We start from the raw sequence: 14,855 nt of genomic DNA on the forward strand, positions 1-14,855 counted from the left end.
TTGGGATGAGGGGTTGATGTGAACTTGAGCAGAAATGCTAATCTAGAGAATATATATCATGCTGATACCGTTTAGCAACACAGCATGGTTTATGTGTTTTTAATATCCTATTTTATCCTGTCTGACCTCACTTCCCATCCTTTTCCTTGCTCAGCAGACACCAAATACCCTTTTTTTTCCAGCAGGAGGGCTATAAGAAGAGTGGTTACTGTGAAACACTCTCCAGGCATACGTGTGTGAATGCATGTGTGTGTGTGTGTCTTGTAAACCTGCGGGCACAGACACACAGACACACAGACAAACAATTTAAAAATACGTATTTCCAGTCCACAGCAGAGCCTTCAGCTTTATGCCAACACAGAAGCTGACACACAACACCTTATCTCTGAACCTAACACCGGAGGACAGGAAATGTTTATCTGAGCCAGTGCAACTATTTTAGCATAAGGAGCAGCATGTCAGGTCAGACCAAAGGTCCTTCTCTCCCAGAGGATGGCTCCTAATAGTGGCCCCAGCAGATGTGCAAGGGCAGCAAGTCCAGTTTTCTCCTGGCAACCTCTACTTGCTTCCCATCATCAGCAGCGTGAAGACTCCATGAGCCAAAGGTTGCATATGGACCAGCATGTTTAACAGTCACTGACAAGGTTTGCTGCTCTTTTTGATTTAACATGTTTCAAGTTTTGTTCTTTTTTAGCTCACTTCACACATACGAGCATCAGGGGCCAGAATCCAAATTTACACCAGCATAATTTGTTGCTGACTTCTGCACAGTCAAGCTTGACAGAAAGCAGAAGCAGGACTGAGCCCAAAAACTTTATCACTATTATAGGCATCACTGAAAACATCTCTTAGACGACCTTGGTCTCAACTGCTTGCTTCCAAGAAGAGCAATTTCAATTCTGCTTTAGATTAAGAAATCAGCAACTTACTCAGGCTAGATCACATTCAACAAGCTATGAACTCTGAATCTGGGCCATGACACTCCAGACTGCCAGCTTGTGAGGGCAGAATTGGCACCTGACTTCCAGCTCTGTTATCAGCTGCCCTGGTAGGATCTGTTCCATTGAACCTCACTTCTGAACAGCCCCAACTGATCACGGCGAGTCATTGCTTCGCACCCTGCTCAGCATAACACAGAGGGGCCGCTTTCAGAGGGCATGTGCTTGCTGCTGTTAGACACCTGAGGTATTCCCACATGCCTGCTCTTTCAGCCTCCTTCCCAAGTGGAAATTCATTGTGAGCCTGCAGGTCCTGATGCTGTTGACCAGGGTCTGACCCTGACTGTCTGGTTTCCCCGTACTGAAAATCCTGACCCTAGAGCCCCTGTGCACTGTGGAGAGAGGCCCATTGACTTCAACAGGCTCCACATCCTGCCTCAAATTAGCACTCACAGCATAGGAAGAACTAGCAAGAAAATGTGTGAAATTTGGAGTGCCAAGAAAGCAAAGATTTCTTCCCTCACTACCAAAATAGAACATTGCTATTCCTCCCGTCCTATCTGCTTCCCATCCCACTCAGCACATATTTTGAGCCAAGTCTTCGAATGGTGTAAATCAACATATCACCATCGAAGTATAAGAAGTCACAGTAATTTACACCAGCAGAAAAAAAATACCTGGCTGTGATCTAGGGAGATAGATAGATAAATAGATATACACTCAGCGGAGAGCACACATACACAAGAACACACACTGAAGGGTGATGGAGCCAGAAGACGAATGGGAAAACCATTAACAAATTAAAAGGACCTTCCAAGAAACAGTCAAGGGAACTCTCACTGCTGCATCAAAGAGCTGTCCATCTTCTTATACACTGTATGTTTACTTCTGTTTTAGTCCAGACAGCAGGACTGCATGTGAAATTAAATTGATAATCAATGAGAGCTGACCTGCTTAATTAATTTGCTGCAGAAAGCAAGTGGTAAGGGAGAGGCTGTAAAAGTAGGGGACATGATGTCTAGGCTAGAGGAGGACTGCGAAAGTTTGCCATGTGCACACACATGCAAGCTCCACCAGCATTTACAATTTGCATTTCTGACATGTTGGAACCATCATAGGGTGATAGAGGGGATTGCTGAAGCTAGATTAGTTCCAGTGGATATTGGAATTGTGCCATTGGCAGTTTGGAGCGAAGGAGATGAAGGACAGGGAGACAAAAAGGGCCATGAAGTTGAAGAGGCAGTGAGTCAGGGAGGGGGTAAGAGGTAACCTCTCTCCTGCTTTATTTATTATGCTGCTTGGCCACTATGCAATTTCTTGGGGTGCTGAAGAAAGTGGCTGAGGGAGGGACAGCAGAAGGCCAAGGACAGCAGCAGCCCTGCCTTCATCCTTACGTATGTGTCTCTTTGGACCCACTAGATTTACTGCAGGATTATGTTACTTCTGTGGAGACAGAGCTCTGGAACAGAGCATGCTAACAGGATTAGGGCTTCAGGATTTAGACAGAGAAGCATGAAGGAGAAAAGTAGGGGAGATTATTTTCCTTGTCAGATAGGGAAGGCATAAAATGGGGCATGTTTGATGGTGGGAGGATTCTGGCTCAAGTGGAGGGTGGATAGTTCTGGATTTATTAAATCCAGGAACAAGGAGTTAAAAGAAAAATGATACTTGGCAACATTTAACAAAGCACTGTGTCTGGGCAAGGCACAGTGTGCTCGGCTGGGCTTGCCAGCTCCGTGTCTTTGAGAGGCTCCACTCAGATTTGGGAGTCATCAGGGACGTGAGGAGTGGTACTATGTTAGCCTGCAAAGGAGATATCAGGCCCAGAAATACAAAGCTGCAGCCTTGCTAGGAAATCCAGGGCTGTAATTCTCCCCAGGTACTGCACCAAGGGTGAATGCACAAGTCTGCCTTTGGCAAAGCCTGATGTCTTTGTCCTGCCTGTGAAAGCAGCAAAAGCAGGCTGGGACCTGGATGTTTCTGAGCAAATCCTCTGCACTATGATGTCTCTGCACAGGAACACTTGTGGCCATCTGGCTCATTGTGCCAGCTTTTCCTTAGTTTTCCAGATAAAAAAGCCACAGGACTGAAAGTTTTGCTCTCCTTCCTCAGGTGAGTAAATACAGGATATCCAAGAACTGAAAAGACAGAGGAACACTCCTAAAGGAAGGCACAAGGGTCTCCAAAGAGTCATCCTCAATATTCACTGCCAGCACCAAAAACCTCTGATGTTCCCAGCTCCAATAAACAGCTGAGATACTGCTACTTGCAGCAATTCAATCTTTGTGCAGCTGCCACCTGAAATGCCACTCAGGAAAGTTAACTAATAACAAGCATAATACCATCAAAATGAGTAAGAAATGAAAAATGCACATCAGCTGGATTTTGCTGCCATTTCTCATCCATTGACTTCTACAGATTCTGAAAATAAATGTTTCAGTTGCATTTTACACACAGAGCAATGGAGGCAGTAAGAGCAGCACTCATCATGGCCCAAACCCACTCCAAATCCTGAAATCTATCCCATCCTCAGTCCCTTGTCACACTAGATGATTCCTGTGAGCTCATCTCCGCAGTTACTAAGATGGAGCAGCTCACACCACACAAAAGCTGGAACTTGAGATGTTACAAAGAAGGAAGCGGATCAGAATGGATGAGAACTTGGTTTTCTGATAAAATCCTCATAGTTGAGCCTGTCCAAAGAAAATGGACAAAAATAAAAGGTCAAATCCTGCTAGGTGAAGAAAATTACCAAAAACAAAAGGTCAAATCCTGCCAGGTGCTCTTTTCCTTCCTTGGGTTCAAGAAGAGTTGTTTTCTAAAGACATTTCCAAACCATTAGATAAGATCTGGCACACACACCAGGAAGATGTGGATGATGATGCCTGGAAGATAACCTCAGAGGCCATCGGCCTGGCCTCAGGTCACAGGAGGTGGACAAAACAGGGAGGGCAAGAGCCAGACCAGCTTTTCTGCAGCAGGGTTGGTTTGGCCCTGTCCCCGGGCAGGGGCATGCTGGTGAGGATGGCACGTGGTGGAGGCCATTCTCCTCCCTGTCTCCTCTCTCAGGGACACACAGGAGGACAGCGCAACACCTCTGGCCAGGTTGCTGGGTTAGCCTCCCCCCTGGCCCCATGCCTGAGAGAAAGACAGAGCACCACCCCCTGGACAGGGGGATGTCTGGGCCAGGCTTTGTGGGGAGTGGGCTGCCAGGAAGGAGGAAAACCTGGCAGGGATGGGGTGGGAAGTGGAGGGAGTGAGTGTGGAGCTCCACTCCTGCCGGCTGCCCTCCCACTGCCTCCCCATCCCAGAAACATAGCAGTGCTCAGCACGGAAACAGCCCAGCCAGCCCTGTCTGCTGTGAGCACATATTAATCACATTTTCCGCTGCTCCATCCTGCCTTTCCCGTTTGTTTCCCTTGCTGCTGAGTGCCAGCAGCTGGGGACTCAAAGGTGAGCCATCACATTTGCAGGGAAACACCCTGGCCCCACTGTCATCTGAAACACCGGAGGGAGGGGAAGCAGGGGGCAAAAGAGAGGCGGTGAGAGCTTCCCATCCTCTGCAGGGAGCATCATCCCCTCCCCACCCCTCCTGCACTGGAGCTTTTCTCTTGCATTAACTCCCCGATGAAGATGTGAATGTTAGCTGACCCGCCTACACGTGGCACAGCATTGCTTTTGGCCCACAGAGCTGGCAGAAATTCTGAGCAGTGTTTGCTACACCCCATATGCCTATGTGTGCATGTGCATATATATGTGTGTATGTGCAGATATACACATGTGCATATATTTATGTGTCTCTCTCTCTATATATATCTATGTATCTATCTGCATGTATATACAGAGTCCCTGTCTGTCCACACCTTCCCCTCCCTCCCTGCTCCTCATGGCACCAGCTCAAGCTGCGGCAGATTTGACGAATCTCTTTGGCATGGTTTGCTCCAGTGCTGCAGCCTGGGCTGCACTGAGCTCCACACTGATGCAGGGAGGGAGCTGCACCTTGAGCACAGGCATCTGGGAGCTTGCTTAGCACAGGAACAGCGGGATTAGTGCGGGCACGGAATGTGGGACAGTGCCCCCAGCACCAGGGCTGTGAGCAAGTGGCCTTGCCCTGGCCCCACTGTAGCTCAGCAGCTGGCAGCCAGTTGTTTGGCGGGGCAGGAAAGCAGCCACCCGGATGCAAGGGGTAGGCGAGCCACCAAAAAGCAATTACTTATCCTCCAGCCTTGGGAGGTGGCTGCTACATTAAGGCCAGAATGTGGGAATGAATAGATACTGGAATAGAGGAGTAAAAAAAGAAGGTTTGATTTTTTCCACTTTTTAAATGAAAACAGAGTAGAAAAAAGCTGACAGAAATCAAGGGCCAAGTCCTGAAATGGTGACAATTCAGATGCTTGTAGGATTGCTTTGGATTGACACCAGCCAGGCTTTAGGTTCTTGCTGGAGCAATGTAAATTGGCTTAGCAGCACTGAAACCAGTCATGCTGTCCTGCTCCACCCTGGGTGAGGATGAAGTGTCCAATGCCCAGGACTGCAAGGATGGGATATTTATTCTCCTCTGCAACTAAAACCACCCTCCAGGCCAGATTTCTACTCCAGTTAAGCCTTGAAAAGGTAAATTTATTACCAGTGGTTATTTAGAACACTGAGCTGTGTATATAGCTCATCTCTCTGTCCAGCATTATGGGTATATCCTGTCTGACTCAGCTTACAGAAAAGGTCTCAATGAGACCCCAAACTCACCTGGGGTGAGGACAGATGGCCCTGGTTCACAGAAAGGTCTGCTGTGGGTCCTGGGCAAACACAGAGGCTCCACATCACTGCATGGGCAGTGTGTTAGCACTATACCTGAGCTCTACCATGAGCCATTGTCCTGGAGCCAGCCCACCAGAGATCTGGGGGAGCCCAGCTGAGGACTCCCCTATGTGGTGCTGGACTGCCCTGTGCCTCCATTTCCCTACTTCTAAAATAGGACTAACATTCCTTCACTGGCACATGAGGAGCTTAAATACTCCAAATATTGCAGGTATGAGACTCTGATAGGTACCTCTGTACAGTGAGGACTCATTCTGGGAAGCAGAAGGAATTTGAACCCAAGACACACTTGTGGGGAAGGGGAAATCACACAGCCCGGAAGGGAAGGAAATGTCTGGATGAATCCTGGACAAGGCAGGCTACTGCATTTCACGCCAGCAGCGCCCGTGCCAGCAAAGGGAAGGGACAGCTAATTTAATAGAAGTGCTGAGCAATCAAAAATGACTGGGACGTGTGTGTGGGGGGAGGTGCGTGGGACCCCAGCCAGAGTTCACACACACACACTATGGCACATCAGCAGGGAGGACCTGAACACAGCAGCAGTGCTGGGGGTGCCACAGAAGAGCAGGAAGCAATTTCTTGAGGCACCCTTAACCAGGGAACAACTACATGACCAAAGCAATGGACAGAAAAACCAGCCTGGCACCATGGCTACCTTAACCCTTCTCTCCATACACTTCCCATGCAGACCACTCCAAGTTTATCTTTCCTGGCCACACACCAGCATCCATATGGTGTGAAACAGATGAACACCCATATTTACTCTCCTTCCTCCTTTCTCCCACCTCTGTGGGTGTCCCAGAAACACAGCAAGAGCATGCACAGCTCCCAGGGCTCAATGCACCCATTCTGACCATGCCTGCTTAGTGCAGATCTCACAGCTCTGGCAGCCTGAATTGTTTCTCATTATTTATTGCTCATTTTGTTCTCTGGGATGGTGCAATTGCCTCTTAGGATTTGTGCCCTTTCATTTCCAGGCCTCAGTAACTCCTGAACTACAGTTTCATGTGGTTTTGTGATTGTTAACCCAGCATGCAGACGGGTCTACGACCACAAAAGCTCAATGAATCTTATATGGCAAAACACAGGCTGTGAAAACATTTTCTCCTTCATTTGCAGTCAAAGAACATATTCTCACCACCACGAAAGATGCAGCAGCAGCCAGGTTTTCCAAGGAATAGTGTTTCCTCATTGCTGTGCAGAGGAGAAAGGACTATTTCTGCCCAGAGCATCATCAGTCTTTTAGCCATCATCAAAAAAAGGATCCCTCACAGATTAAACCCTCTGGGCCTGCAAAATCTCTCCATACTCTTCCCTCATGTTGGCTACAAGATTCACCAAGGTGCAGGCAGAAGAGACAAAAAGGACATTACCTTGTGGTTTTTCCCGTGTCGGTACATCATCCAGTCCTCCCCATTGGTGCTGACCTCCAGCTTGTAGGTACGGACATAGTAGCCCTTCTGGGTTTCTCTCGAGATGGCACCCTGTGTGGCAATGGCTGTGAGCACAGTCAGGAAGTGGAGGTCCACCTTGCCAGGGGAAAAAGGGACAAGAAAGAGAGTGGTGACCACCTGAGAGTCCAGAATGGTTAATTAGTTCCTCTTTCTGTGTCTGAAAAATTAAAAGGTTCAAATTCAGCCTGTCGCACTTCATCTATGGGTGCATAGTCCAACAGCCATGACCCTTCCCAGGGCTGACTTCAGTGGCATAGAACCCTGGGACAGGAGTAGCTAAGGATCTTGATGTCTGTTTATATGGGACCATCACAAAGCCTTCTTCCTGCCTCAGACCAAGCAGTAGGGTCTGCACAGAAGTGCATGTCCATTAAAGCAGGACAGAGACTGACTTTTTCCATGTAAAATAAAAGCATAATATCCAATTAGCAAGTGCTGCAGCTCTTGGTTTTGCCTTGCTCTTTTTTTTTTCTGTTTGTTTTACAACATGGGTTGAGAAAGGTCAGCAGAGCTGGCTTAGTAGCCCTGCCATGAATGAAGAATGAGATGTCTGCTGGAGGCAATGACATTCACCACCTCCTGCTCGTAGTGCCCTTTAGCAAGCAGCGTCTCCCGGCGATGTGACACAGCCAGAAGCTGTGTGTGGACACACTGTGGCTCTAACCAGCTCCCAGGGAAAGCCTTTGCTCTGTCAGCCCCCTGCCTGACATCAACCCGCTCACGCTCCCTGCATCACTGATGAGATAAATATTATTCTAGTTGTTTTTCTATGCACCCTCTGGAGACTTTGGTCCTCAGGCCAGCGGCGGAGTCAGTGGCCCTTGTAAGTGGCAGAGGTCTCTCAGTCTCTGTCAGTGTGATGGAAAGTCCATCAAGGCTTGGGCAGAAAGGAGGGGCTGGGAGAGAGACAGTGGATGGAGTCAGTCCTTGTGCGGGCAAGCTAATGGGAGAGCCAGCTTGCTGCATTTCACCGAGGCACTGCAGCTCCCCTGCTGCTTGCTCCCCATGAGCCAGAGGCAATAAAAAATTCAACAGCCCTTATGGTCAAGGGTCAGTTTAACAGCGTGACGCTCCATTTGGTGGGGGAAGAGGAGAGGGGGCTGGAAAGGTACCTGGAGATACTCTTTGTTACTGTCTACATTGGGGGTCCAGCCGTTGTCATCACTGTTGAGCCGGCTCTGCTGAGGGGTCCATCGCCCATCTGAGTAGGTGGAGGAGGCACTGATCTGCATGTTGGAGATCCTGCCAGACTCCATCCCCAGAGGCACATTGCACTGAAAGTCTAGAGCAGACACACACATACACAGAGATTGGTTTACACTCTCAGTACTTCATGTCCAAGTGAAAGGCAGCCCTGAAATAATCTCTCCAGCTAACCCTGAGCAAAGCTGCCTGTCTGGAAAGATGAACAGATCTGCACCATCTTGCAGGTTGTGTGTGTTCACAGATGGCACTGAAAAATTATAGATGGGGCAGCTTTGTGTTTGCATGGCCCTCTGAACACTAATACAATATGGATCTTTGTCCTTTTCTCTATCTTCTTCACCTTTGCTCAGTTTTGACACAAAAACCGACCCTTCCCTCCCTTCACCTCCACCAAGATGTGCCAAGTACCCCCGCCACAAAGCTCCCATTTTGAAGGTTGTAGGTGAAATCTAAGCACTGACAAGGCAAGGAATACAGACAGACACATTAGGAAGGTGCTTACTGCTGCCAGCAGGAACATCAAGGATTGGAATGGGCAGCTCTAAAGGTATTGTGAGCATGTGAGAGCAGGGATGCATGTGTGTGTGTCTGTGTCTATCTGCATGCACTGTGTGTGGTATCAGGCCCATAGGGATTAACCAGACAAGATTATAAAGGACACTGCTATGCTTTTTTTTGTATCTCCTCACTTCTAAAGCTTTAGAAGTCACAGTTAGCTCAGTTTTATGGCACATCTCGTCTATTTTATAGCAGTTGTCCTGTAAAAACAATAGCAAAGAAAACAGTGATAGAAAAAACTGCATGGGTCCTAGCGTGCTGCTGCTGTAAACCAATGGGGCTCCACCAAACTGTCTGTATTTTTAAGGTGGTCAGATCAATTTGGGTGGAAATGATGGGCCAAGTTAGGATGTCAGTGCTATTATTAAAGTTTCAATTTACACCACCATAAATGAAAATAGGCCTGGCACTTTAACAAAGGCTCTGGTGCTTGATTTCTCAAGCTTTGTGTTCAACACCCTATTTGCAAATCCAGTATAGAAAAGGGATTAAAGAACAGATCATCTGAGTGTGGCAATAGCTAATGGTGAAGAGCTCATGCTTGTCTGTAACTCTCACAGCCTCAGCAGAACATCCTTTACTCAATCACAGAGCAAGAGATGTAACCCTGCTGCCCTGGTGCTGCACAACCCCTACTCTACCCTGCTCTCTGTCACAGGCTTTCAGTGGCAGGTCAGGGACTCCCTCTCTTTCTCTGGGACTGAGGGGTGTCCTGAAGGCTTCTTCTGCTATATCAGAGGTTCACTGTGAACACAGGTCAAGAACAGTAGCTCTGAGGCAAAAATACCATGGGAAAACAAATGGAACCTTTCCTTGCCTGCAAGTTTATAATAAAAAATCAAAATGCTCTTCATTCTCAAAACACACAACTTACTTCCTCACTCCATATCAATTTACCTCCCTTATTAAGGGTTATAAAACAAAATTTGGCTTGAAATTCTTAGAGCTTTAAGCTATCTTTAATTAGACAGCCAAGAAATTCCAATCTGTGGTTTGGGACTGTGAATTTCTGGAAAACTAGAGAGAGAGAGAGAGAGCGCATATTTTTCCCCATGCTTTAATGAATCTGCTGCACATGCTGGGCTGAAGTCTTCCCTTAAATCCTTTGGGCTCAGTACATACATGAAGGATTCTAACCCAAAAGGTATTGAGAAGACTTCACAAGCAAGTGAAAAGTCAACAAAAGGTCAGAAAGTGAAATTCTTACTTGAAATCTTACTTCTATCAAAACAGAGAACAGACCTAAGTGAAACTGCTGTCTGCACTGCTGGTGGAGAACCAGTCCCTGGACACACTTCTGCCTGCTTTACTCTTGCATATGCCAAATAAAACACAGGGGACACAACTAAGTCAAACACACACACTTCCAACTTACTTTCTGGGACTTCCTGGTGGATCAAGTAGTACTGAGCAGAGAAACCATCCTTAGCCACTGCCAGGTCCGTGTGGAAGGTGAGCGAGAGGACGCCGGTGGTCGAGCGGATGTCCGATGGCATATTAATGCCACAGTACCTGCCTATCAAGGGGCCAACTGCAAGAGAAAGAGCAGCAAAGGTAATGCCTGCTTTTCCACTGGTCTCCTGGGTCACCAGCTCATTGCTGATCAGGATAAAAAAGATAGGCTTCAGGGATGGGCTATTTTTTATATTCATTGGCCTGATGCCATGCAGTGCAGAAATATCCACTGCAGCAGGCATTGCTCTGCAATTGCTGGGAAATGCTCCAAAATGCTCTGTTTCTCAGTTTTGTTATAAGGTGGGGAGGTCCTCCCATCATTGCATGAACTCAATGCCCTTCCCTGAGGGAGAACTGCTGGTGTTTGGAAGTGTCCCATGGGGCTTTTCAGATCAGTGGTTACAACAGAGCAGTAGTTTGTGGTTTAATGAATGCAGACTTCTGCAGGCACACTGTCCCCAAACTGGCCGTGGCGTGCCCTAATGGCAGGTTGCAGGCTGCAGCCACCTTTGAGGTTAGGCACCCTTGGTGTTCAGAAACAGACTGAACAGTTTTGGAGCTTTGTGACACACAAGGAAGGGGCACGGAAAGCAGTGCAGCACCCCGTGGCTTACCGTGAGGGATGCCATCCCAGATGTCTAGCCAGTCATACTTGCAGTCTCCTTCCCCTGACTGCAGTGGGTCATGCTCGAGGTCAAAAAGCAGAAAGTGGAGGAGGATTTCTGTCTTTGGCTTGGCTATGATGGTGAAGATGCAGTCCAGGTTGTGTGGATACTTGTCAGGGAAACCCGGAGACTCAATAGTGCCGTTGGAGGCAGTGAAGTTTCTGGAGCAGTCCTCAGAGCCTGTAGCAGCAGGAAAAACCCAGAGCCTTAGCAACAATGAAGCTTAATGCCAACAACTTGGCACTGTGAAAACCCCCTTCTGACTTTAGTAGGGTTGTGTATTCACTTCTGGAAATGTCCTGTAGCTTACGATCTGTGAGAATTACAGCAAGAAGTGAGAAGGGGATTTTCAAAGCTTTCCACAGGTGGAGAGACGAGGTCCATGAGGTACTGTAGTGGACAACATGGCCCAAAATCCCTTAGGCAGCTTTGCCGACATAATCTGTACGCCACTGCTGATCCTCCTGACAATTACCTCAAAACCAGGACTAGAAGAGCAATCCTATCCAAAGCCATTGCTGTGATTTGGCAGGCCAGCACTGTGCCATGTCCCTCACACTGGTGACGGTGGAAAGGGAGACCACACCAAGCTGGCCTGTATTCCCCAGCTGACACTTTCCACTCTAACCCATCCCCAAAACTGACCTGGCAGACCTGTGTGCTGCTCCAGAGCCTGCAGAGAGGCTGGCCAGCACACAGGGAGCCACCATCCACAGTAGTCATGACACAGCTGCTACCTGCAGCCATGCAGACAAGGTGTCACAGCAACCCCAGGTCTGGTGGAGAACCCTTGTTTGGGAAAGGAGCTGCCTGGGATGGGGCAGAGAGGAGTATTGGGATGTATTCGTTTTGGAAAGGCTGTTCCCATGGGCCAGTCTCCTGCAAACTCCAGCCTTCCAGCACAGATATCTGTGCCTCAGTTTCCTCTTGAGAAAATCCATAAGCACAAATATTTACACAGTGTAAGGGCCTGTAGGAGGGTGCCAGTGTCTCCACTGTTTGCTGCAAACCCTTGGGAAGTGCACAGTTAGCCTGCAGCCCCCACCCCCGTCCCCAAGACCCCCACAAGGGACAGGGGCCAGCTCCAGCATACATGGCCAGCTCCACAACATGGCCACATTAAGAGTGGGGATAACAGAGGCCATGGCAGGGGGGTCTCTGCTGAGAGCAGGAACAGAGCCCTCTTTTTCACAGAATGAGCCATCCACACCAGAAATGCAAGTTATTTCTATCCTTAAGGAAGACCTTTGCGTGGTGGGGACGACAGACAATGTTGCCTCTTATTTATTGCTGACCTCAGCACTGGCCTCTGCTGCAGCCGGGCCAGCTCGGTGCCCCCTCTCATACAGCCAAGGTGCCTCAGGGTGGTTGGGGAAAGGGGAATTTGTGTCATATTCATACCACGGTGACTTTGAAACCCTTGCCAGGACAATAGGCAACAGAAATTTGCAGCCTGGAGCTATCAGAGGAGAAAGGGGGTGTTAGAGAGGCTGCTGGCCACTGCTGCAACCTAGCACTAGCATTCACAAAGGTTTCTGCTTCACTTTTACTGGGACACTCTCCTTCTCCTCTACAAACCCTCTTGCTCCGGCTCTTCCAGGCAGCACCAGCCTTCCCAGGACTAATGGCAGACACGTTATTCAATTCAGCATTAACCTACTGAGTCAGGCCAGCAGCCTGCAGTAATAGCAGGATCTTGCACTGCATTATGCAGAGCCTGGCTGGAGAGCTACTCAGGAGAGGTTCTTAATTGACTACCTAATGAAGCAGCCAGCTTTTCTGGTGTGAACCTGTGGGGTAAAATGCAGAGGCAAAAAAAAAAGGCCAAACAGAAATCACAGCATAATGTCATGAGCAGGGGTAAGTTCCAAACAACCTGAAAGACGAACAGATAAATAGTGTAAATAACAGAAGCTCCGAGCTAGGGAGAAAATCAAAGGCTAAACCCAGATTCAGGGACTGTCCTCTAGCAACAGGCAAGATGTAACTATGTCACCGCATTAGACAACAGTTTCCTCATGCGGGGCTCTTATCGCATTTGGCATCTTTGTCTACATTTTGGCTAATAGCAGCAAACACAATGATCAGCTTTTTATAAGGAAGCTGCAGATAATCAACGGGAGTCATGCTGCCTTGGCAGCACAGGCCAGCCTGAGAGGAGACTTTGATGCCCAGCGCTGGAGAGCTCAGGCCGGCCCTGCGAAACTGACTCACAAAGGGAGCAGCAGGGAGGCTGGACCAGCCGGGGCAGACGGCCCTTGTCAGCCCACAGACTGCTGACTGATACCCATCAGGGGATTCAAAGACTGGTATGTGGCTGTTTGTATGCAGATTGCTTCTCTCTCACACTGTGATAAGGGAAATTTAGCACAAGGTGGGGAAATAAATGCTCCATTGAAAAAGTTGTTTTTTTAGGTCACCTTTAAGACAGAAGGAATCTGCAGCCGCTGCTGCCTTTACTGATGTGGACAATGACAATCTGATGACCTTTAAAGCTGGTTACCCTGACAGCTCAGATGGAAACTTGGCCCGTGCCTGCCTGCCTGCCAACAAAAGGCAGGGTTTGCTTTTACTGCAGGAGCCCTGCAGCCAGCACTGCCCACTGCCCTCTCTGGATCCCTGGCAAGGACTGAGGTCGGACAGATGTGGGCTGGGAGTGCTCCTGGATCACGGGCTCATCCACAGTCCTGTGCCAGAACCTGCCTTGCCAGGCTTGATTTCGTGGGCTGTGGCTGTAAGAAATTGTGGCTGTATCTGGAGAGGATGGCTGCCTGCAGGGGTGGGGGTGGCAAAAGAAGCCTCAGCACCACTTCAGCTCCAGCCTCCATCCCATACCTGCTCTCCTCCCGATCAGCCCTTGATTCCTCTCCTTCCCTCCCAGTAACAACTTCTCCTATCCTCATAAATTTGGTCCCTTACTGGTTCCCAACCAGACCGACAGGGTTCCTGTCTGCCATCCCTTCCCACAGCATGGCCAGGCCACCTCAGCCAGCTGGGCCAGCCCACATGGCCTCGTGCCTGGAGTCAGGGCATGGATGCAGTGTGAGGTCAGGCACAGCCCAGCACAGCCTGCTGGGTCACAGGAGGTGTGAGCAGGGAGAGAGAGGCAAAGGGGGCTGAGGTGGGTCATCTCACCTGCATTCTTTGCCATCCTTACTGATGGCAACTGGCCTTAGCAAACCTCAATATCTGGCTGAATCACTAAACTTTCAGGACTAACTTGCATCCTAACCATAAACTAACAGTGGTGGTGAGCTGGCTGCTCAGCAGCTCAATGGCCAGTTATGCAGTCCAGGCAAGCACCAGCAACAGCACTTTCCTCATCCATGTGAACCTTCACACATGTCCTGTCCTTATTGATTCACAATGAATTTAGGGAGTCTCATTCTGTTGCAGCAAAGTCTCCACATTCATGTCTACCTATGGCCAGGCTGTCTGTGCACCTCTGCCTGCTGCACAGCTGGCCCAGGGCCCCTGGGCACTGCTGCCTGTGCTCTCCATCTTTTCTTTAGAGATGCTGGATAAACAACCCTATTGTGTTCCTTTTTGGTTCTTCCCATAGCACAGACTTTTTTTTGGTGCTGGATGCAATGACTGAAAGCCATGTGTGTTGTCTTCCAACACATCACCAAAGGAAGGCAGGCACAGGGCAGGTGCCCCCATGCCCACACAAAACACTCTCCTGATCCCTCAGCATGCAGGCACGCCTCTGTCACATGCACACAGAGCAGAAGCTATTTTTTCAAGCCTTTCTTCCCAGGCAT

The 14,855-nt window shown here is 48.9% G+C and overlaps 1 protein-coding gene across 10 annotated transcripts in view; it reads right to left on the reverse strand.

Annotated features, from left to right (window-relative positions):
* NRP2 (neuropilin 2) overlaps positions 1-14,855 on the reverse strand; it is an 89,077-nt gene that overhangs the window by 44,809 nt on the left and 29,413 nt on the right. For all 10 annotated transcript variants that reach the window (XM_064434174.1, XM_064434180.1, XM_064434177.1 and 7 more), the window contains exons 4-7: positions 11,041-11,271; positions 10,347-10,502; positions 8,320-8,489; positions 7,127-7,282 (exon numbers count right to left, since the gene is read on the reverse strand). In XM_064434174.1, the coding sequence (XP_064290244.1) occupies positions 7,127-7,282; positions 8,320-8,489; positions 10,347-10,502; positions 11,041-11,271 (713 nt within the window). The remainder of the gene's footprint in view (positions 1-7,126; positions 7,283-8,319; positions 8,490-10,346; positions 10,503-11,040; positions 11,272-14,855) is intronic.

This window comes from Passer domesticus, chromosome 10 (assembly GCF_036417665.1).
Source record: "Passer domesticus isolate bPasDom1 chromosome 10, bPasDom1.hap1, whole genome shotgun sequence".
NCBI lineage: Eukaryota > Metazoa > Chordata > Aves > Passeriformes > Passeridae > Passer > Passer domesticus.